This window comes from Mobula hypostoma, chromosome 12, assembly GCF_963921235.1.
Source record: "Mobula hypostoma chromosome 12, sMobHyp1.1, whole genome shotgun sequence".
In the NCBI taxonomy this organism is placed as follows: Eukaryota; Metazoa; Chordata; class Chondrichthyes; order Myliobatiformes; family Myliobatidae; genus Mobula; species Mobula hypostoma.
Genome location: NC_086108.1, coordinates 41,694,157 through 41,711,867, shown reverse-complemented (window position 1 = coordinate 41,711,867; position 17,711 = coordinate 41,694,157). Strand labels below are relative to the sequence as shown.

At 41.0% G+C, this 17,711-nt stretch overlaps 1 protein-coding gene across 9 annotated transcripts in view; it reads right to left on the bottom strand.

Annotated features, from left to right (window-relative positions):
* Window positions 1-3,881: 3,881 nt before the first annotated feature.
* The window catches only part of nr5a2 (nuclear receptor subfamily 5, group A, member 2), a 205,718-nt gene continuing 191,888 nt past the window's right edge, over window positions 3,882-17,711 (bottom strand). For all 9 annotated transcript variants that reach the window (XM_063063887.1, XM_063063896.1, XM_063063895.1 and 6 more), the window contains one exon: window positions 3,882-6,404. In XM_063063887.1, coding sequence (XP_062919957.1) covers window positions 6,157-6,404 — 248 coding nt within the window. In that variant the 3' untranslated portion in view covers window positions 3,882-6,156. The remainder of the gene's footprint in view (window positions 6,405-17,711) is intronic.

Here is a 17,711-nt window from a genome sequence, read left to right as displayed (position 1 = left end):
GAAATGGACAGACAAGATTCACACCAGATCAAAATGAGGTTTTGCATGATGAACTCATTTTCTGATTTGATCACATGGTAATTTTATTTTATCAGATTTTTTTTTAGTTAGTATCTGTAGGATTGACTATGAAATATCTCATTTCTGGTAAAGGAATGTTGTAATACTGATGATGTGTTGATATTTGGGACGTGTAAAATTAATGATTGTCCTCATCTGTTTTTTATGATGGCTAAAGTATTTCATAATAATTGTAATTATGCTAAATTAACAGAAAATCATAACTCAAAGGACTAAAAACTCTCCACATAGTGACGAGGTTTATGGTATGTCACATTATTGTCACTTTCTACATGTCATACGTTTAAAAATGAATTGTAGCTGTTATGAATATATTGTAATAGGCTGTGTGTGTGACCCTGATTTTGGTTCTGTAGTAAGTGAAATCGCTTGTCTATGTGGCATTCTTGAGTTTCGCCCAACTGTAGGTACTTACGTGCAGAAGTGCTTTTAGAGTTTTAAAGCATAACTAATTACTTCTGCATAGATTTTCAATGCTGTTAACTGTTCTAAAGTGAATAGATGTTGATGTGCCATTGGTTTTGAAAGATAATCTGCACAAATACACTTGTAGATAGTATTCTAATATTATTGTAAAATAAGTGGCCCAAGACTATAATTTTCTAGTTAACTATGGAACAAATACAGGAGCTATAGATTAATGTTGGATTATATGATATTAACTAAGTAAACCAGACCCTTGAAACAATTGAAGAGAAAATGGACAATGCTTCATTTCAGCTTATTCTTGCAATCTTCTGATGCCTTCACGTATATATTCATTATCCCCAGAAAGAATGGAGATTAAAAACATAAAAGGTAAATCAAGGTAAGATTAAGATTAATGCTTGAAAGTGTTTCTTCATGAGGAATGTCAATTCCGTCTTATTGATCAACAAAATACTAATTTCCCCCTCAAAACCATTAAATTATTTCAAGTGCAAAACCAGGGATTTTGCCCTAAATTTTTTGAATTCTGCTCATTCACAGACTACTTATTGTATAAAGAGTTCAATGATCTCAATCCTTAAGAATATCTCGTATCATTCCAAAACATATGTTCTATTTTTTTGTTACGCAATTTAATTGTAGTGCTTTTTGTTAGCTGTCTCTTTAGTTGCTAAGCTGGAACGCTGCTCCATCAGTCACCTTTGCTTAGCTGTAAAACCAAACAGGCCAACTTTGGTTTGTCATAGTGATCAAACAAGTAGTGAGCTTTCCAATTGTATTGCCTGTCCGATCAGCCTGAGATGACTGAATGCACATGTGAGTTGGGGTTCAGTAGCTTGACCCAGTGAGTGATGGCTAGGTTATTTTCTGGACATGAACCGTATTAGCCTGTGGTGCAGCTTAGCACTTCTTTTCTGTGTAGTTTCCACCCCATGAGTATTATGTGCTTCTTGGTGACCAAACTATGGTTTCACCAAAGCACTGTAATGCTAATGAGGTTGATTGCAGATTATTGTTATATTAGCTGAGCCAGGAAGTTAGAAATGACACTTGTCCCATCCTGGAGAGGGAAGATTATGATTGCTGCTCAAAATGTGCATAGACTCAGTGAAAATCGGGTCAAATTGCCAACAACACATTCCTACCCCGGTAACAAAGCTGGTTTACAGTATTTGACTAGTGGCCTTTTGAGTGAGGTCCTGTTAGCTGGTGCTTAAGAAAAGCTGTGCCTTAAACGGAATTCCAGATTTTGGAGAGTTGGAATGTGGAGAATCAGGTTTTGCGTGCAGGAATTTTAAAATGCTGGTTTCTGAAGAGACGTACATGTGGGCTCTTGGCACTGTGGGTGAATGTGCACACATTAGTTTGTGTTGTATGTATTGTTGCAATGATGGTGGCTTACAATGGGGACAAGGTGACCTTCTTGTCCCAAGTTGTGTACGTCCCTGCAAGGAAATAGGATAAGCAAGTCAAATAGAAAACTATTGTCTGCTAAAAGCTTTTAGGCAAGCAACAATTAAAATGACTGGAAAGATGAGAAAATCTGCAGATCCTGGAAATCCAAGCAATGCACACAAAATGCTGGAGGAACTCAGCAGGCCAGGCAGCATCTATGGAAGAATAAACAGTCAATATTTCGGGCTGAGGCCCTTCATCATGACTAGAAAAAAATGAGAAGTTAGAGCAAGAAGGTGGGGGAAAGGGAGGAAGGTAGTAGGTGATACGCGAAACCGGGAGAGGGGAAGGGGTGAAGTAAAGAGCTGGGAAGTTGATAGGTGAAAGAGATAAAGGGACGGAGAAGGGGGGAATCTGATAAGAGAGGGTAGAAAGGGAAGAGGGAGGTGATGGGCAGGTAAGCAGATGAGGTGAGAGGGAAACAGGAATGGAATGGTGAGGGGGGAAGGGCAATTACTGGAAGTTCAAGAAATCAACATTCATGCCATCAGGTTGCCGACTACACAGACGGAATATGAGATGTTGCTCCTCCAACCTGAGTGTAGCCTCTTCGTGACAGGAGAAGCCATGGACTGACATGTTAGAATGGGAATGGGAAGTAGAGTTGAAATGGGTGGCCTCAGGGTGTTCCTGCTTTTCTGGCAGACGGCGGGTAGGTGCTCGGCAAAGTGATCTCCCAATCTATATCGGGTCTCACTGATATACTGAAGGCCACACGGGGAGCACCAGATACAGTAGATAACCCCAAAAGACTCACAGGTGAAATGTAGCCTCTCCTGGAAGGACTGTCTGGGGCCCTGGATGGCAGTGAGGGAGGAGGTGTAGGGGCAGGTGAGGCACTTGTTCTGCTTGCAAGGATAAGTTTCAGGAGGGAGATCAGTGGGGAGGGATGAATGGACAAAGGAATCGCATAGGGAGCGATTCTGGCGGGAAGTGGAAAGTGGGGAGGGTGGGGTGGAGGAAAAGATGTGCTTGGTGGTGGGATCCTATTGGAATGGCTGAAGTTACGGAGCCGGATGCTGATGGGGTGGTAGGTGAGGACAAGAGAAACCCTGTCCCTGGTGGTGTGGTGGGAGGATGGAGTGAGGGCAAACATACAAGAAAAGGAAAAGATGTGGGTGAGGGCAGCATTGAAGGTGATGGAAGAAAACCCCTTTTCTTTGAAGAAGGACATCTTATTAGTTCTGGAAAACTACTGGAAATCTGAATAAGGAAGATCGGTTGTTTCTTGAGAAGAGCCAAGAGATGACCTTACCTTTCTCTTTCAGAAAGAGATTAGCCTGTTAAGCATTCTATCCACTTTCACTTCCAATCTGAGATTCCTGGTTTTACTTATTGCTTTAAAAAAATCTGTACTAAGTCTTTTTGGGTTCAGAAATAAGGTAATCTGCTCGTATGCTTACATTTAGACTCAGTCCTATATCTTAAACTTTAATAGATAGCAAGTCCCACAATGGAAATTGATAGAAATATTTAATACATCAATGGAGAAAGCTGGAGACAGACACCCAGTTTAGGTTATAAAGACAGCTATTGATGGGAGAACTTATGAAATTAAACCCTAACCCTTGATGAGGCAAGTAATAAAGGATGTTTAAAAACCTGTTGGGACACATGATACTTTAGCATAGAATCTGGACGTGGCAGTCATGAATTGTTTTGCCCCCATGCTTTTGATGGTATGACAGTAACTGTCCACTTTATCATATATCTGAGTATGGGTGAGGGTGTCTGGGGGAGCAACTGGGTGGCAGTGTCTCTGTGTGTAACCTGAAATCATTTCCTTTTGTGGAATGAGGTCGGAGCATGTTACTTACTATTGACTGCAAACAGTAGTATTTAATTTTTGTTTTATTTTCGTTAGGTAAAACCTGTTGCGGTGTAACACAAATAACATGACAAAGATCTTGGACTCAACAAACGATATGCCGTGCATATCATTATTTATTGAAATACTGAAAAATTCCATCAGTGTAAAGAAACTCTTGGCAAGAAGTGACGTGACAATGCGTCATTCCACGTATTATATAGTACATTTAAAGTTAGGAACCAAGTATCTGCACACTGAGCAGGAGTTGAATGGTCTGAAATCCAAGGCAGCTGCAGAACATTAGCAATACATAGAAAGTACTGACTAGACAGAATGTCTGTTCACACAAAGTAGTACAATAATAAAACAGTAGAAGCAACATTATTTTGTGTTCTCTGCATCCTTTTATATTTACTACCAGGGCTTGCCAGATAAATCATTTATCACAGCCTATTTCAGTGAAGTACAGTTTTGGGCAGTGTGAGAGGTACCCGGTGGCCTGGCAGAGTCCTTGAAATCCCAAGGTAGAACTGTTCTGATTGAATTCTGTGCAATACACCCATTTAATACTCTCTAAAATAATTGTAAACAACACAACAGAGAATTAGCTTCACAATGTTCTGTAAGACATCAGTAAAGGGATTTCCAGGCAGCTAAGAGTACAGCGAGGAGACACAAATCTACCCCTCTGTTATGTAGCAGATAAAGCTAGTTCAGTGCTTATGTCCATTGAAGTAAGTATCACGGTTTTACATTCTGCACTGCAGTGAGACCACGGAATACAGAAAACATAAGCTAACTACAGTCTTTGGTATAGAACATATAGTTTACAAGACAATTTATTATTTAATGCAAGATTTCAACTTTAAAGCTTTCTGCTTAGCTAAAGATGAAGCCATAGTTCACATCATTTGCAACAGATTTATCTTTTCTTTATATTATCAGATTCGTACAATATATATAATATATATTTAAATGAACTGCTTGATTCTTTTTAAGATATATGTTTGTCCCTGAACTGGCTGTAGCTGCAAATTTTTGAAAGGTGCTACAATGAACAAATATGCAGTTATTTGGCTTTGTCATTCCTGCTCTCTTCCACAGAGATGAAACAATGGAGAAATAAATTAGTAACATAATTCTCTACAGCATAAACTATTGATGTACAATATAAACCGTACAATTCCAATAACAAAGCCAACAATCCTGAAAAAAATCTAATCGATTATACAATTCTACAAGTCATCATTGTGGCCGAAAATCTATCTGTTCAAATTAAAGTCTTAGTGAGATTCCCTTTTTGATTTTAGTGTCTCACGACATAAAAATTAAGTACTGGTAAAAAAGTTACCAATCAAACATAATTAAGGAAATCATTGCTTTGCAATTCATGTCATCACAGTTCTTTCCCACAGGAGCTAGTAAATGTAAACACCTTTGTTTGCAGAATTTACAGTATTAATACTTCAATTATATTCTCTCGCATATTCAGATTCACAGAAATAAGGCAATACTCTACCTAACTGTGACATCACAAATTTAATACTACTATGCTAAGTATTAAGAGTTGTGAATGTGAGATGAGCTTTTGAAATCCCAGATCAAGTTATAGTTCACTTTTCCCTCTCCTTTTACTGTTCTGCAGCAGGCTTTGGTCTTCAAATAACGTACACGCTTTGGCAAAAAAATCCTAATGGGTACGTTAAGGTGGTTGTCAAACTAATTACTTGACAGATGGTTCCTTGAAGCCTTTGCAGGCCTCACACATAGATGGGCTCTTGTGATCTAAGTGAACAAATGGAGAAAGAAGCCATTCTACAGGCAAGCCTTCAGATCCCCTATCAGGTACCACACCGACGATCACTGGGGACATTGCTTTGGGGAGGAGGAGGGATCAAGTAGATTATGGCAGCTCATTACTAATACCAGGTTTGCTTCCTAACCCACATGCTTTGAAATCTCAGGGTTTCTTAGTGCACTTGAGCCCCCAACTGTATTGCCATTAGTGCCCAAACCACAAGCTTATTTTTTATATTTCCCAGAATTAGTGATCTAGCCGAAGAAATTAGAAGTGAGTGTGAGTTATTTATTTGATCGGTTTGACAAAGTGAACTCTATATGAGTAAGCGCTTCCTGAAAGGCCTCACAGAGGTTTCCTTTGCGGATGAGGGATGTGCAGTGCTGTTGTTCTGGATTTACAGTTATCAGATTCCATGGCAATACCCTGATAGAACACTTGGCTTATGATGAACAGATCTCATTATAATGTCCCCTTTCCACTTAGTGCACCAAAATGTTTCTCGTTTCTCCCTTTTAAAATTACAGTTGCTTGGTGCAGCTTAGAATTTCTGCACAAGACGCAAAGGCCTCGGGGCTGTAGTCTAGGCTCGCTTGGCATGCAGCATTTCAATGAGAAGGTTGTTGCAGGGTACATCTCCATTCAGGTGCTTGTAGTAGAGGTATTCTTCGGCCTGCATGCTGATGGCCCGAATTTCAGGTAATCGCAGGAGAAGCTGTCCAAACTTGTCCGTTTGCTGAGGATAGTTACATATCGTATAGTCTAGCAGTGCAGCATTAACTTGTTCCTGTACACTCTCAACCAGGTGGTAGTTCTCCAGGTTTTTTACATCTGAAAGAAACATCAGAACTATGATCAATAAAGAGGCTAAAGCAGTCAGAGGTGAATGAAGAGGGAGCGGGATGCGGGACGTGGTGGTGGCGAATGAGAGGAACGTAGCAATCCAGAAAGCACTTAAGTCTTAATTTGCAGTTGAGCCCATTCTAAAAGATGGAATGTGAAATCATTAGTTGTTTTGAAATGAAGAAGACACAAATAAATAATCCTTGTTAATTAAAAGTAGAAAATTAGTGCAGCAGGTAAATACATAGGTGATGGCCCAACTTATCTAAATAATCTACTTAGTAACTGGGATCCACTGGCATTAAAATCCTTTCACTTTCAAGCAGTTATGGTTTGCAGGTTTGTGGAGATGATAACGCTGCTGCCTTTCACCTATGCATTTAGCAGGCAGAACAAACTGAGCTAAGGAACGTTAAGGTGCATTTGGTGTGACTTATATGCACATTAAACATATTAATCTCACAGTGTAATGTGTCTGAAGCACGAGAAACCATGTTGGGAAATATTCTGACAGCTACGAAATCAAGAACCAGTCCCTTTTTGTGCCGCCTATACTTCCAACATAAATGAGTTTTAATGTCTGACTAATTTACTGACTTGAGTTTGAATGAATATCCAAACATTCTGTTGTAAATTACAGTTAAAACCCGACAACATTCTTGTTTCAGTCCGACATGTCTAAATGATTCTGAAAGCTTTTGACCTGCACACACACTGCTAATGAACCATCTGGTACAGTCGGATAGCTTATAAAATAATCTTCAGCACAAGCCTTTGGACTGAGAAGCTTTTTGACTGATGAGTTGCAGGTAAATGAAGTGCAAGTCCTTCACAAGGGATACTCTATTGGAATACCCTTTGACCTTATGCCAACATTAAAAAGCACATTTGAAATTTCCCCGTTTTTAATGGCTGCTAAAGTGCTCCTAATTCTCACCGGTTCCTCATGGGTAAAAGGGCACTATGAAAGGGATTGTACATTAAAATAGTCTGTTTCACCTCCGTCTATTGCCAGCACTCAGTGACAATCAAAGTAATCATAAGCTTCCATAATCTCTATTGTAAATGTTCTGCTATGCTGTAATTACTGATTTTTAAAAAATGCTATTAAGTATCTACTACATTGTATGCAAGGTCCCTGAGGAATGTTTTTCCTTGCTACTATTTGAGTGAAAGAGACTCTTTTATTGTAATCTAGACTGAAGCAGATAATTCTTCAAAGACGATTCTGGGATGCAGTTTTCTCGAGGCCTGTGGTACACCTTCGAATTTAGATAATATTCAAGGATTGGCCACTGATTCTTCCATCAATCAAATGTAGGGCGAAAAAAATTCAATCAATACCAGTCATTATTTGCTCCCTGGGTTATAAATACATTCTAAGACTCTATCGTTGTGAGAGCTCATCATCAACTACCCCCAACCTCCCTCTAATACATAAGAATCTGATACATAAGATTCACTTTTAGTTTTGCGCAGTGTTAAGATAGCTTTATGAATTGATTTGATTATTATTACTTCAGCTATATGAATGACTCTATTTATATCAGCATGACCTGTGTGGAAACATTCCAAGATAATCATTCCATATTTTCTGTTGAAAATTAAAGGGAAGTGCATAAAAATGAGGCAACTACAACCAAAAGCCTGGAGAAGAGTTTACAAAGCAAAATTAAAATTGTGAATTACTGTTAATCATAGCCAGTAGGGAAGCATTGTTTCTCCTGAATCACTGTCTGTGTTATCCTTTATAATCCATTAAATATTATTCACTTAGGGATTAATTAACATTTATTTGCGAAATCCAGCCCCTCTAAATTATTGTGTTGTCTATCCACAGGAGTTAATAGTGCAGACCATTGATGTTGCTAAATCTATTGTTCAACACATGATGCCAGCAATATACTATACAGTGTGTCTGTTTGTAAGTTTTATTGGGTGTGTTTGAAATGCTCCATCCAAATGGTAGAATTTTACATGGGATACAACAAAGTTAAACAAAATAATTTCTGTATCTAACTAATGCAAATTGCTATTTTGAGCATTCAAACTTCACAGCAACCTAACAGTGCATGGATCACTTCTGAAATCTTTCCCTGCTGACTTGTGTATATCATCATTCTTACATGTTATTTGAAGACATAGTGTCAGGAAATGTAGAAGAGGTTTGACCCAAAAGCAGAGCATCAGAGACGGTTCAGCGATGACCGATAACTTAAATATCAGACTGCAAAATAATAAGCCATGGGAGGGCACAGAATGAGAGAGAACAGATACTAATCACCACAGGTAACAAGGTGCCTGAAGGCTAGGAGCAACTGGTGGAGGCTAACTGGTTCAATGGGAGAACAAGGATGTGAGCTGGGTTTAAATAGGCTGCAGCTGTGAGTTGGAAATGAGCGGCAGGTGACTCCTGTTAGTTGGGTGGAGACTGCGAGATGCCTGGCTGTGTAGGCCTTGATAGAAAGCCCTCTCCTACAGCTGGCACTCGACGTTCCAGGACGATCCAGATGGATCCAGTGGAACTCCTTGATGATGGATCCAAGATGAAACAGAATGGCACCCAAGACCTCTCCTCTGGGCCACATCCTTCCTAGTCAACCAGATACTGCACACACTGTTCGCCATGATGTGAATTCATCAGATAGTGAACAGTGTACACAGGACCACCTTCCATCATCCTACTTTCTGGAGGTGTAGGCTCAATGGGTTGAGTGGTCTATGGACAACAGGTTTGAGGTAAGACACGTGGAAGGTAGGTGAGATCCTGAGGATCAATGGCAGCAGGAGATGTTAAGTGACTGAATTGAGTTGATGGGTAATCTTGAAGGGACCAAGGAATAGGGGTAAGAACTGCCAGAAATGGTGCATGGGCGGATCCCCTGTGTACAGCTAGACACGGTCTCCTGGCTGGAATGGTCTAGCTAGGTGCAGCAGGTGGTAGTAGGAGTAGCTGGCAGTTAGTATGGCCCTCCATGCCCTCTGCCAAGCATTCTGGCAATGGTGAACCAAGACCCAGTCAGTTGGGACCTCCACTGTTGTCTCCTCTGCACGGAACAATGGGTGTGGGTAGCCATGAAGTACTTCGAAGGGTGGCAGAAGAGGTGTGTATATTGTAGGACAGTTTGCCCCCCAAAACAGACCCTCTTCCAGATGGAAGGACTGGAGGTGGCGAAGCAGCACAGAGACCCCTCCATTTGCTGATTAGCCCTTTCTGACTGACTGCTGGTCTGTAGATGATAGCCGGAGGACAAACTCACTGAGGTGCAGAGGAGGGAGGAGAAGGTTTTCCAGAAGTGAGAGACACATTGTGGTCTGATACAAATGTCCTGTGGGAAATCGTGGCAGCGTTTTGAAGAATAAGGTCCACCATTCATTGGCAGGTTAGAGAGCGCAATGAAGTGGGTGCTTTGGAACTGGTCCACCACTGTCATGATCACATGGCCCCATCAGGAGGTGGTAAAACTGTGAAGAATTCCATGATGTGGGACCCCAGGCATCCAGGCATAGTCAGTGACTGCAGGTGCCCAGAGGGCTGCTGGGTGGAGGGATTAGACTGGGCACATTGAAGGTCAAACTGATGTACATCTGAAATCAGGATAGTTGGAGATTTTGAAAGACATTGCCGAGTATTCCCAGAGGCCAGTGGGTGTTGTAAACACCATTTTCCACTCATCTGCCTGGTAGATACTGATTGGGTTCTATGCACTCCGTAGATCCAGTCTGGTGAAGATCTGGGCCCAGGAGATTATTTTGAATGTGCTATCCATCAAGGGGAGAGAGTAACGTTTCTTAATGGTGATTTCGATGAGCCCATGGTAGTTGATGCAGGGATAGAGACTCCCATCTTTCTTTTTGACCAAGAATGCTGCACCAGCTGGGGCCTGGGTTGGTCAAATGAGGCCTTGTTGTAGTGCTTCAGCGATACAGTCATTCCTGGCTTGGGTGTCAAGAAGGGAGAGGGAGAACAGAGGACTTGGGGAGGGGTCAATCACAGTTGTGTGGTCTGTGAAATAGCAGGGTGCTGGCTACGTTATGATACGTCTGAAGGAGTTTAGTGAGGTCAGAGGTTTTCTCCATCTCCACGGATTTACGGGGTGAAGTCAGCTAAGGTTGCAGGCAGGTGGGTCCCCCAGCTCAGCGGTGACCTGGATGACCAGTCAAAATGAGGGCCGTGAGTAGAGATCAGGGCTAATCCAAGATGAGAGGAGTGTTGGAGTTGATAAGGAGCAAAGTGATGGATTCGGGATGCTTGCTGATGCTGGTGTGTACAGGCCGTGTGCATGCTCTGATCATCCCGTATCCCTAGGGGCATCCATCCATCAATGGCCATGATGCAGAAGGGGTGAGAGACAGGCTCAGTAGGGACTCCAAGCTGCACACACAGAGTCCAGAAAATTGCCTGCTGCGCTGGAATCCAGCAGAGTCTCCTGTGCATGTAGAGCCACCAGGGCGTGGAGGTGGACAGAGAGAGTGAGTCTAGCTATAGTGATGGAATGAGGGGCTTGAGGGGGGGAGCTTACCAGTTATAGGGCCCCTCGTCTCTACCTGGTAGTGCCGATTACCCGTCGCCGTGGGGACTTGATGCATAGTAAGCGCACAAGTGGCTTCTCTGCTGACATTCATGCTCTGGGGGTTGGGGTGGGGGTGTGAATAAGGGAGCTGTCACTAACTGCGTAGTTCTAGTTCTGCAGGCATTGCTGATTGGTGGTCCTGCAGCCTGAAATAGTTCTGGGAATGGAACTGGTGTTCCGGCTGGGGATTTGGAGGGTTGTTCCCTAAGATGCTTGTCAATACGGAGAACAATAAGGGTTTCGAGGTCAGTGGGCATCTCCTGGACAGAAAGCTCATCTTTCAAATGCTCCGAGAGGCTGTGACGGTAATGTTCCAGTGGTGCTTCTGCATTCCGGTTGCACTCTGCCACGAGGGTCCTGAGTTCTGCGGTGTAATTCAGCACCGAGAGTAAGCCTTGATGCAGCCGATGTATCTGATCTGCTGCCTCCCTTCCATGTCCCAGATGGTCAAAAACTCAACACATCTCAGCACTGAATTCCTCATTTTTATTGCAAATGGTGGTTTTATTGTCCCTGTTAGAGATGGCCCAGGTGAGAGCTTGCCCAGTCTAGAGAGAAATGACAGAATAAATCTTGACCCGGTCTATAGAATACAGAGATGGCTGGAGTTCATAGTGTAAGCACTGGGAGATGTGGGATCCATTGAAGCATTCAGGCACCGGAATCTGGGGCTTCAAGGGAAGAGATTAGCTGCCGTCTGGTTGCTGTATGAGATGGATAGTTGGTTGAGATTGGTGAATAGATTGTCAATGGTTTCCTGCAGCTTCTGGATTGTGTTCTCATGTTGACGGACAATTTCCTTTAGGCAAGCAAATTTTGGTGGATCAATCATGGGCTCACCATCCTGTCAGGAAATGTAGAAGAGGCTTGACCCCAAAGCACAGCAGAGGAGATGAATTGGTGATGATCTCTAACTTTATTAATAGACTGCAAAAATAACAAGCCATGAGGGGCCAGAGAACAAGAGAGAACAGATACTCTATAGGCAACAAGGGAACTGAAGGCTAGGAGCAACTAGCTGAGGTGGGCTGGTTCGATGGGTGAGCTAGGACTGTGGATGAGAGCTGGGTTTAAATAGGCTGCAGGTGACAAATTGGAAATGAGTGGCAGGCGACTCCAGTTAGCTGGGTGGAGACAGGGAGGCCGGTGCAGGCCTGACACATCGGAGTCTTATTGCCAGTTTTTATTTGATGAATATCATGCTTGTTTTATTTTTCTTTTAAAAGTTGTAAGGGATGGAGGGCTACAAACTCCTAGTGCTGCAGGTTACAGGAGTACTGGCAATATTGCCAGTCTGCTTGCTGGAGCCCCTGAATAAGAAGCAGAATTTTCTAAGTATGTGGATACTTGGTGAGGTAAAAGTTTGATTATTCTTTCAGGCTTGTTCCACTCATAACCTACTTGTGAGTTTGATTGTGTGGAGTATATCATGTCCTCGAATTATTAAGCCATGCCTTAAATAGTGGTATAACATCAGAAACTACCTTGTCCACTGTTATCAATGTTGTTGCTTTACTAAAAGATTATTCTGAGTATTTGGGTATTCACTGGAGAGTTTGGCAATTTTGCCCTCTCACCCTATTTTAAAGGCCACTTGTTCACCTCACCTTCTATACTGTAATTTTTTTCCTCTAGAGAATCTTCCTTTTTTTTTACACCTACCCCCACCCAGTGTCTCAAATTAACCTGGTTATTTAAAAACTTTTCTAGAATAATTCAATATTTTATGAAGTGAGTAGCTTGATTGTAGACTTTGTCTACTGGTATTTTCCGTGCATCCTCATCTCAACATAATTTGATGCTCCCCATGTGCATCACAATGCCCGACATGTTTTATTGATAATTTCTCAAAGATTGGCACAATGTTAGTGATCACTAGAAAACTTTTCAGTGTTTAGTTTGCCAGTGAAGATTTATGTTTTGCTTTCATTTGATATTTTCTTGCAGGTAGACCAGCTCGCCTTGAGTCACTGAGCTGTGTGGTTGTATCTCACAGGATTGTGTTTCCCTCAATTCCACAAACTATGACTTAATACAAAATAGGACCTTTACATATTAATGATTATCAGTTCATATATGCATTATCCTCTATTCAAGACTGCATTAAGAATCTTCTGCTACATCCCAGCCCATCTGCATAATTGATTATCTTTAGATAGACTGGGGCCAATTTACTTTCAACTCATTATCTGCCCACAGAGCTTCACCTCATCAGCAATTTTAATCATACCACCATTCTGTAATATTCATAAGTATTGTAAGCAACAGAGATCCTGGAATTTACAGCATCATTTTCCACCTATCATTACTTCAGTGTTACGCTAGTTCTGAGACCAGGCAATCTTATCATCTGCCTTACAAACCACAACCTTCTTATTAATCCCACAATGGAAATTTGTTGAACATAGTTTGAAAATCCATGTAAACTTCTTCAATTATCAACTACCATCTCTTTGGCCCAAATTCTATGTCACCTCCTGCAATATGCAACCCACTACAAGTGTTCGGCTTGTAATGTCAGGGTGAACGTTTTATTTCTCCTTTGTACTGGTTTGGTTATCCTGAGTTGGCCAATATTTATCTGAAAAACAGCTCTGATTATCTCTCAATTTATTTTTTTTTACAGCTCAGTTTAGTAGCCTTTTTGTTACTTTGCAACTGCTGGCTTTTTTGATGTTTTGTCCACATTCCTTATTTAATGGCTTACGTCTTGTTATTTTACTCTATCAAAAGGCAAGTGGAATTTAGTTTACTGTTAAGTAGTAATCAATATATTCTTCCTGCTTCAAGCTATAAATATGGCTTTCTATTTAATTTTTCCTCAGCCTCAGCTTGGAGCTTTGACATCTTTTTGCATTATGGTCCAGATTGTAGGTTTTCATGTGGCTTTCTTTGTCATATGTTTGTGCATGAGTGCTTGTTAACATTTCATAACTTGCAGTGTATTTATTTCTATACTGTAGTTTCTTTGTCTGCAAAGCTAAGGTGCAACTCAGTCAGTACATGTTCACATCAGTTTGCAGTATAAAAGGAAATTAGTTTCTCCGGTTAGCAGACGATTTCCCTCCACGCCTCTCTGATGTAGTGGGGAACCACGTATGAGGCAAGTTACAGCAATGGTCTGCCATTGCCTTCTGCCAGGTTAGTTTCCAAAGAGATCACCAGCTCGTAATCCAGCATGGATGGAAGCATGCAGGGGAGCCGGCTGGATTCGAACTCGGGATCTTTCGTCCCGAAGTCTGATGCTGATGTCACTACGCCATCAGCCGGGTCAAAAGGAAAGTATCTACTCAAATTCCTTTGTTACTTTTTTAAATACCTTGCTTGCTGATACAGGCTGAATCTGTTTAACCTGTACTATAATGAACATATAGTAAATTGGCTGTAATCGTAAGATTTTTCACCTCATTCTTGACCTCTGAAGAACCTTCTGGACAATATCAGCTTCAGTTCTCCAAAATGCTTTTCTCTCCAGAGATGCAGCCTGACCTGCCAAGTGTTTCCCAGCATTTTCTGTTTTCACTACCACAGTACTGTTGGTGCCAGTGTGAAGGCAAATATTCATACCTAAACTTTACAGACAGCAGCATGCCAGTAACTACCACTCTTCTCTGAATAAGTTCTGTAGTAACCCAATGCAGGATTCCACTGAAGTCCAACATCACAGCGTAGCCAAAAACTCCCAAGCTGATAGTTTGGGACTTCAGGGATCCTAATAAATACACAATTAAAAAATCCAGAACAAATTGCATTGATGCTTAAGTGACAATGGTTACATACTAAACTGCTGGCCTTCTCCATAAAGTTTGTCTGAAATGCCTCCCAGACTGAATGTCACATCCAAGGCTAATTCTCATCTTGGTGCTGTCCACGTATTTATTAAAGGTGACTGGGTAATGCCCAGAAGAAACAACTTTGTCCATGTTACTAGATTGTGAAGGCTAATTGCTGCATTTGCATTAGCTATATGATCAGGATAGATAAGCTGCCTAGAATCTGGGACTTTTCCTCTCAGTTCACCTCAATTTATCAGAATCAGATACATATATATATACATATAAATACTGAGGAAGTGTTCATAGGTTCACTGTCCATTCAAAATCTGATGGTGGAGGGGAAGAAGCTGGTCCTTAAGTGTTGAGTGTGTGTCTTCAAGAACCAACTCCTCTTTGATGGTAACGATGAGAAGAGGGCAGAATAAGAATGAGATCTACAGGAAAGGTGCTTTGTTATTCAATGAAGCAAATCAAATATTCTTTAATCATAAACACAAGAGATTCTGCAGATGCTGGAAATCCAGAGTAACACATACAAAATGCTAGAGGGACTCAGCGGGTCAGGTAACATCTACGGAAAGGAGTAAACGGTTGATGTTTGCGGACAAGACCCTTCGGCGGGTCCTGATGAAGGGACAACTGTTTATTCCTCTCCATAGATGCTGCGTGACATGCTGAGTACTTCCAGCATTTGTATTTTATTTACTTACTGATTCAGCATAGAGTAGGCTATTCCGGCACTTTGAGCCATGCCATCCTAGAAAACCTACAACCCCAGTTAATCTTAACCTAATCATGGGACAATTTGCAAAGGACAGAGTAACACATACAATCCATCTAGCATGACCTTGGACTGTGGGAGGAAACTGGAGCACCTGGGGAAAAACCCAAGCATTCCACAGGGAGGATGTAGAGAGACTCTTTACAGAATGGCATTGGAATTGAACTTTGAACTCTGGAATACCCTGAGCTGTAATAGCGTTGTGCCAATTGCTACGCTGCCCTGGCCCCCGTTGTATGTGTTACTCTGTCCTTTCACCTATGATTTATAAAAACAGGGAATTCCAGGATTCTTCTGGGGGCAATGAATTGGAGAGGAACTTGAAAATATAGGAAATGTATTATGAGTTAGAGATACCAGGTTTTGAAGTGCTAGTGTAGAAGCCTTGGTGAATTGCTGCACTTAAATTGAATTAATTCAATTGGCTGGTTAATGGTTCAGTGTTAATGGAGTTCAATAGGATACTGAAATGGTTTATCCAGTCCTTACTTCTGCCTTAAAATGTTCTCAAGTGCTTCATTCTTAATGTGGCAATGTCTTGTTTGGAGGGTGTTTCAAAGACATTTCTTTTAAATGTTTAACTGTTTGCCGCAGTTTCTGATTGGATGTAAGAAGACTGCAGAGCTTTGATCTGAGTATTTATCCTATCTGTAACATGTGTGGTCCTGTTGCAGCTTGACCAGTTTTGAACCTCATTTTTGGCAACATGATATGTTTCTGGGATGCCTTCAACTTTCCTGACTCAACAGGAAATGATGACAGGAGTGCAGGAGGTAAAGTTCAAAGTAAAATTTTATCATCCAAGTGCATATATGTCACCATATACAGCCCTGAAATTAATTTTCTTGTGGGCATACTCACTATAGAGTCATTAATGGAAAGTACAGCCCATCTATAGTCCATGCTGAACCATTTAAACTGCCTACTGCAATTGAATAATATCTCGAATATAGAATAATAACTATAACAGAATCAATAAAACACCATCAAACTGAAGTGTTCAACCAGAGTGCAGAAGACAACAAACTGTGCAAATACAAAAAGAAGAAACAATAATAATTAAATAAAGAAGCAAGCAATAAATATCGAGAACATGAGATGAAGAGTCCTTGAATTTGAGTCCATTGGTTGTGGGAACATTTCAATGATGGGGCATGTGAAGTTATTTACTTTGGTTCTAAAGCCTGATGGTTGAGGGGTCGTGACTACTCCTGAATCTGGTGTTGGAAGCCCTATACAACCTTCCTGATGGCAGCAACAAGGTGAGAGCATGACCTGGGTGGTGGGGGTCCTTGATGATGGATGCTGCTTTCCTGCAACAGCATTTCATGTAGATGTACTCAATGGCTGGGAGAGGTTTACCCATGATAGACTGGGCCATAGCTACTACTTTTTGTAGGATTTTCCATTCACTGGTGATGCAGCCAGTCAGTAGGCTCTCCACCACACATCTATAGAAGTTCGTCCAACTTTTAGATGTCATGTTGAATCTCCACCTGCTCCTGAGGAAGAAGAGATATTCTGGGCAATAAGGATTCATAGTGTTGTGAAATTCTATTCTGCTGCTGATATTAATGTATAGTATGAGAAAATGGAAAGGATGGATACCATCTCTAGATTGATGCTGCAGTGGATTGTCACCACCACACACGGATAGAAGAGACTGTTAGAGGTAGCTAGAGATGGAAAGGCAATGTATGTTTTTTTTCTCCTGTTCGCTCTCCCTTCACTTGCTATTTCAATTATACAATATTTTAATTGTTAATTGAGTCTTACACAGTTATTGAATAGTTGGTTAGAATATATTTAAATATGAACGATTAAAATTTCTGTTGAGCTCAAACATTGTAGAGAATAATGCATTATGCTGTATGATAAAACACCGAGAAATATAATGAGTTGTGAGTGAATATTTAGCCTTTCTTGACAAGTTCAATTGTTGTAATTAGTTAATTCTGAATGAAATACTATAAATATTTGTAGAAAGTAATTCCAGTGCTGGATTACTTTCTCAGATACTTTATTGAAGAATGCTTAATTAAATCATTTGGCTGCATCGGATTTAACTCTTTGGTCCTGAAGCATGCAGGCTTCCAGGAAAGTGTTACCATGCCATTTCATTCAGGAAGTTCAATATAATTTTAAAACTAATTGGAGCAATAAA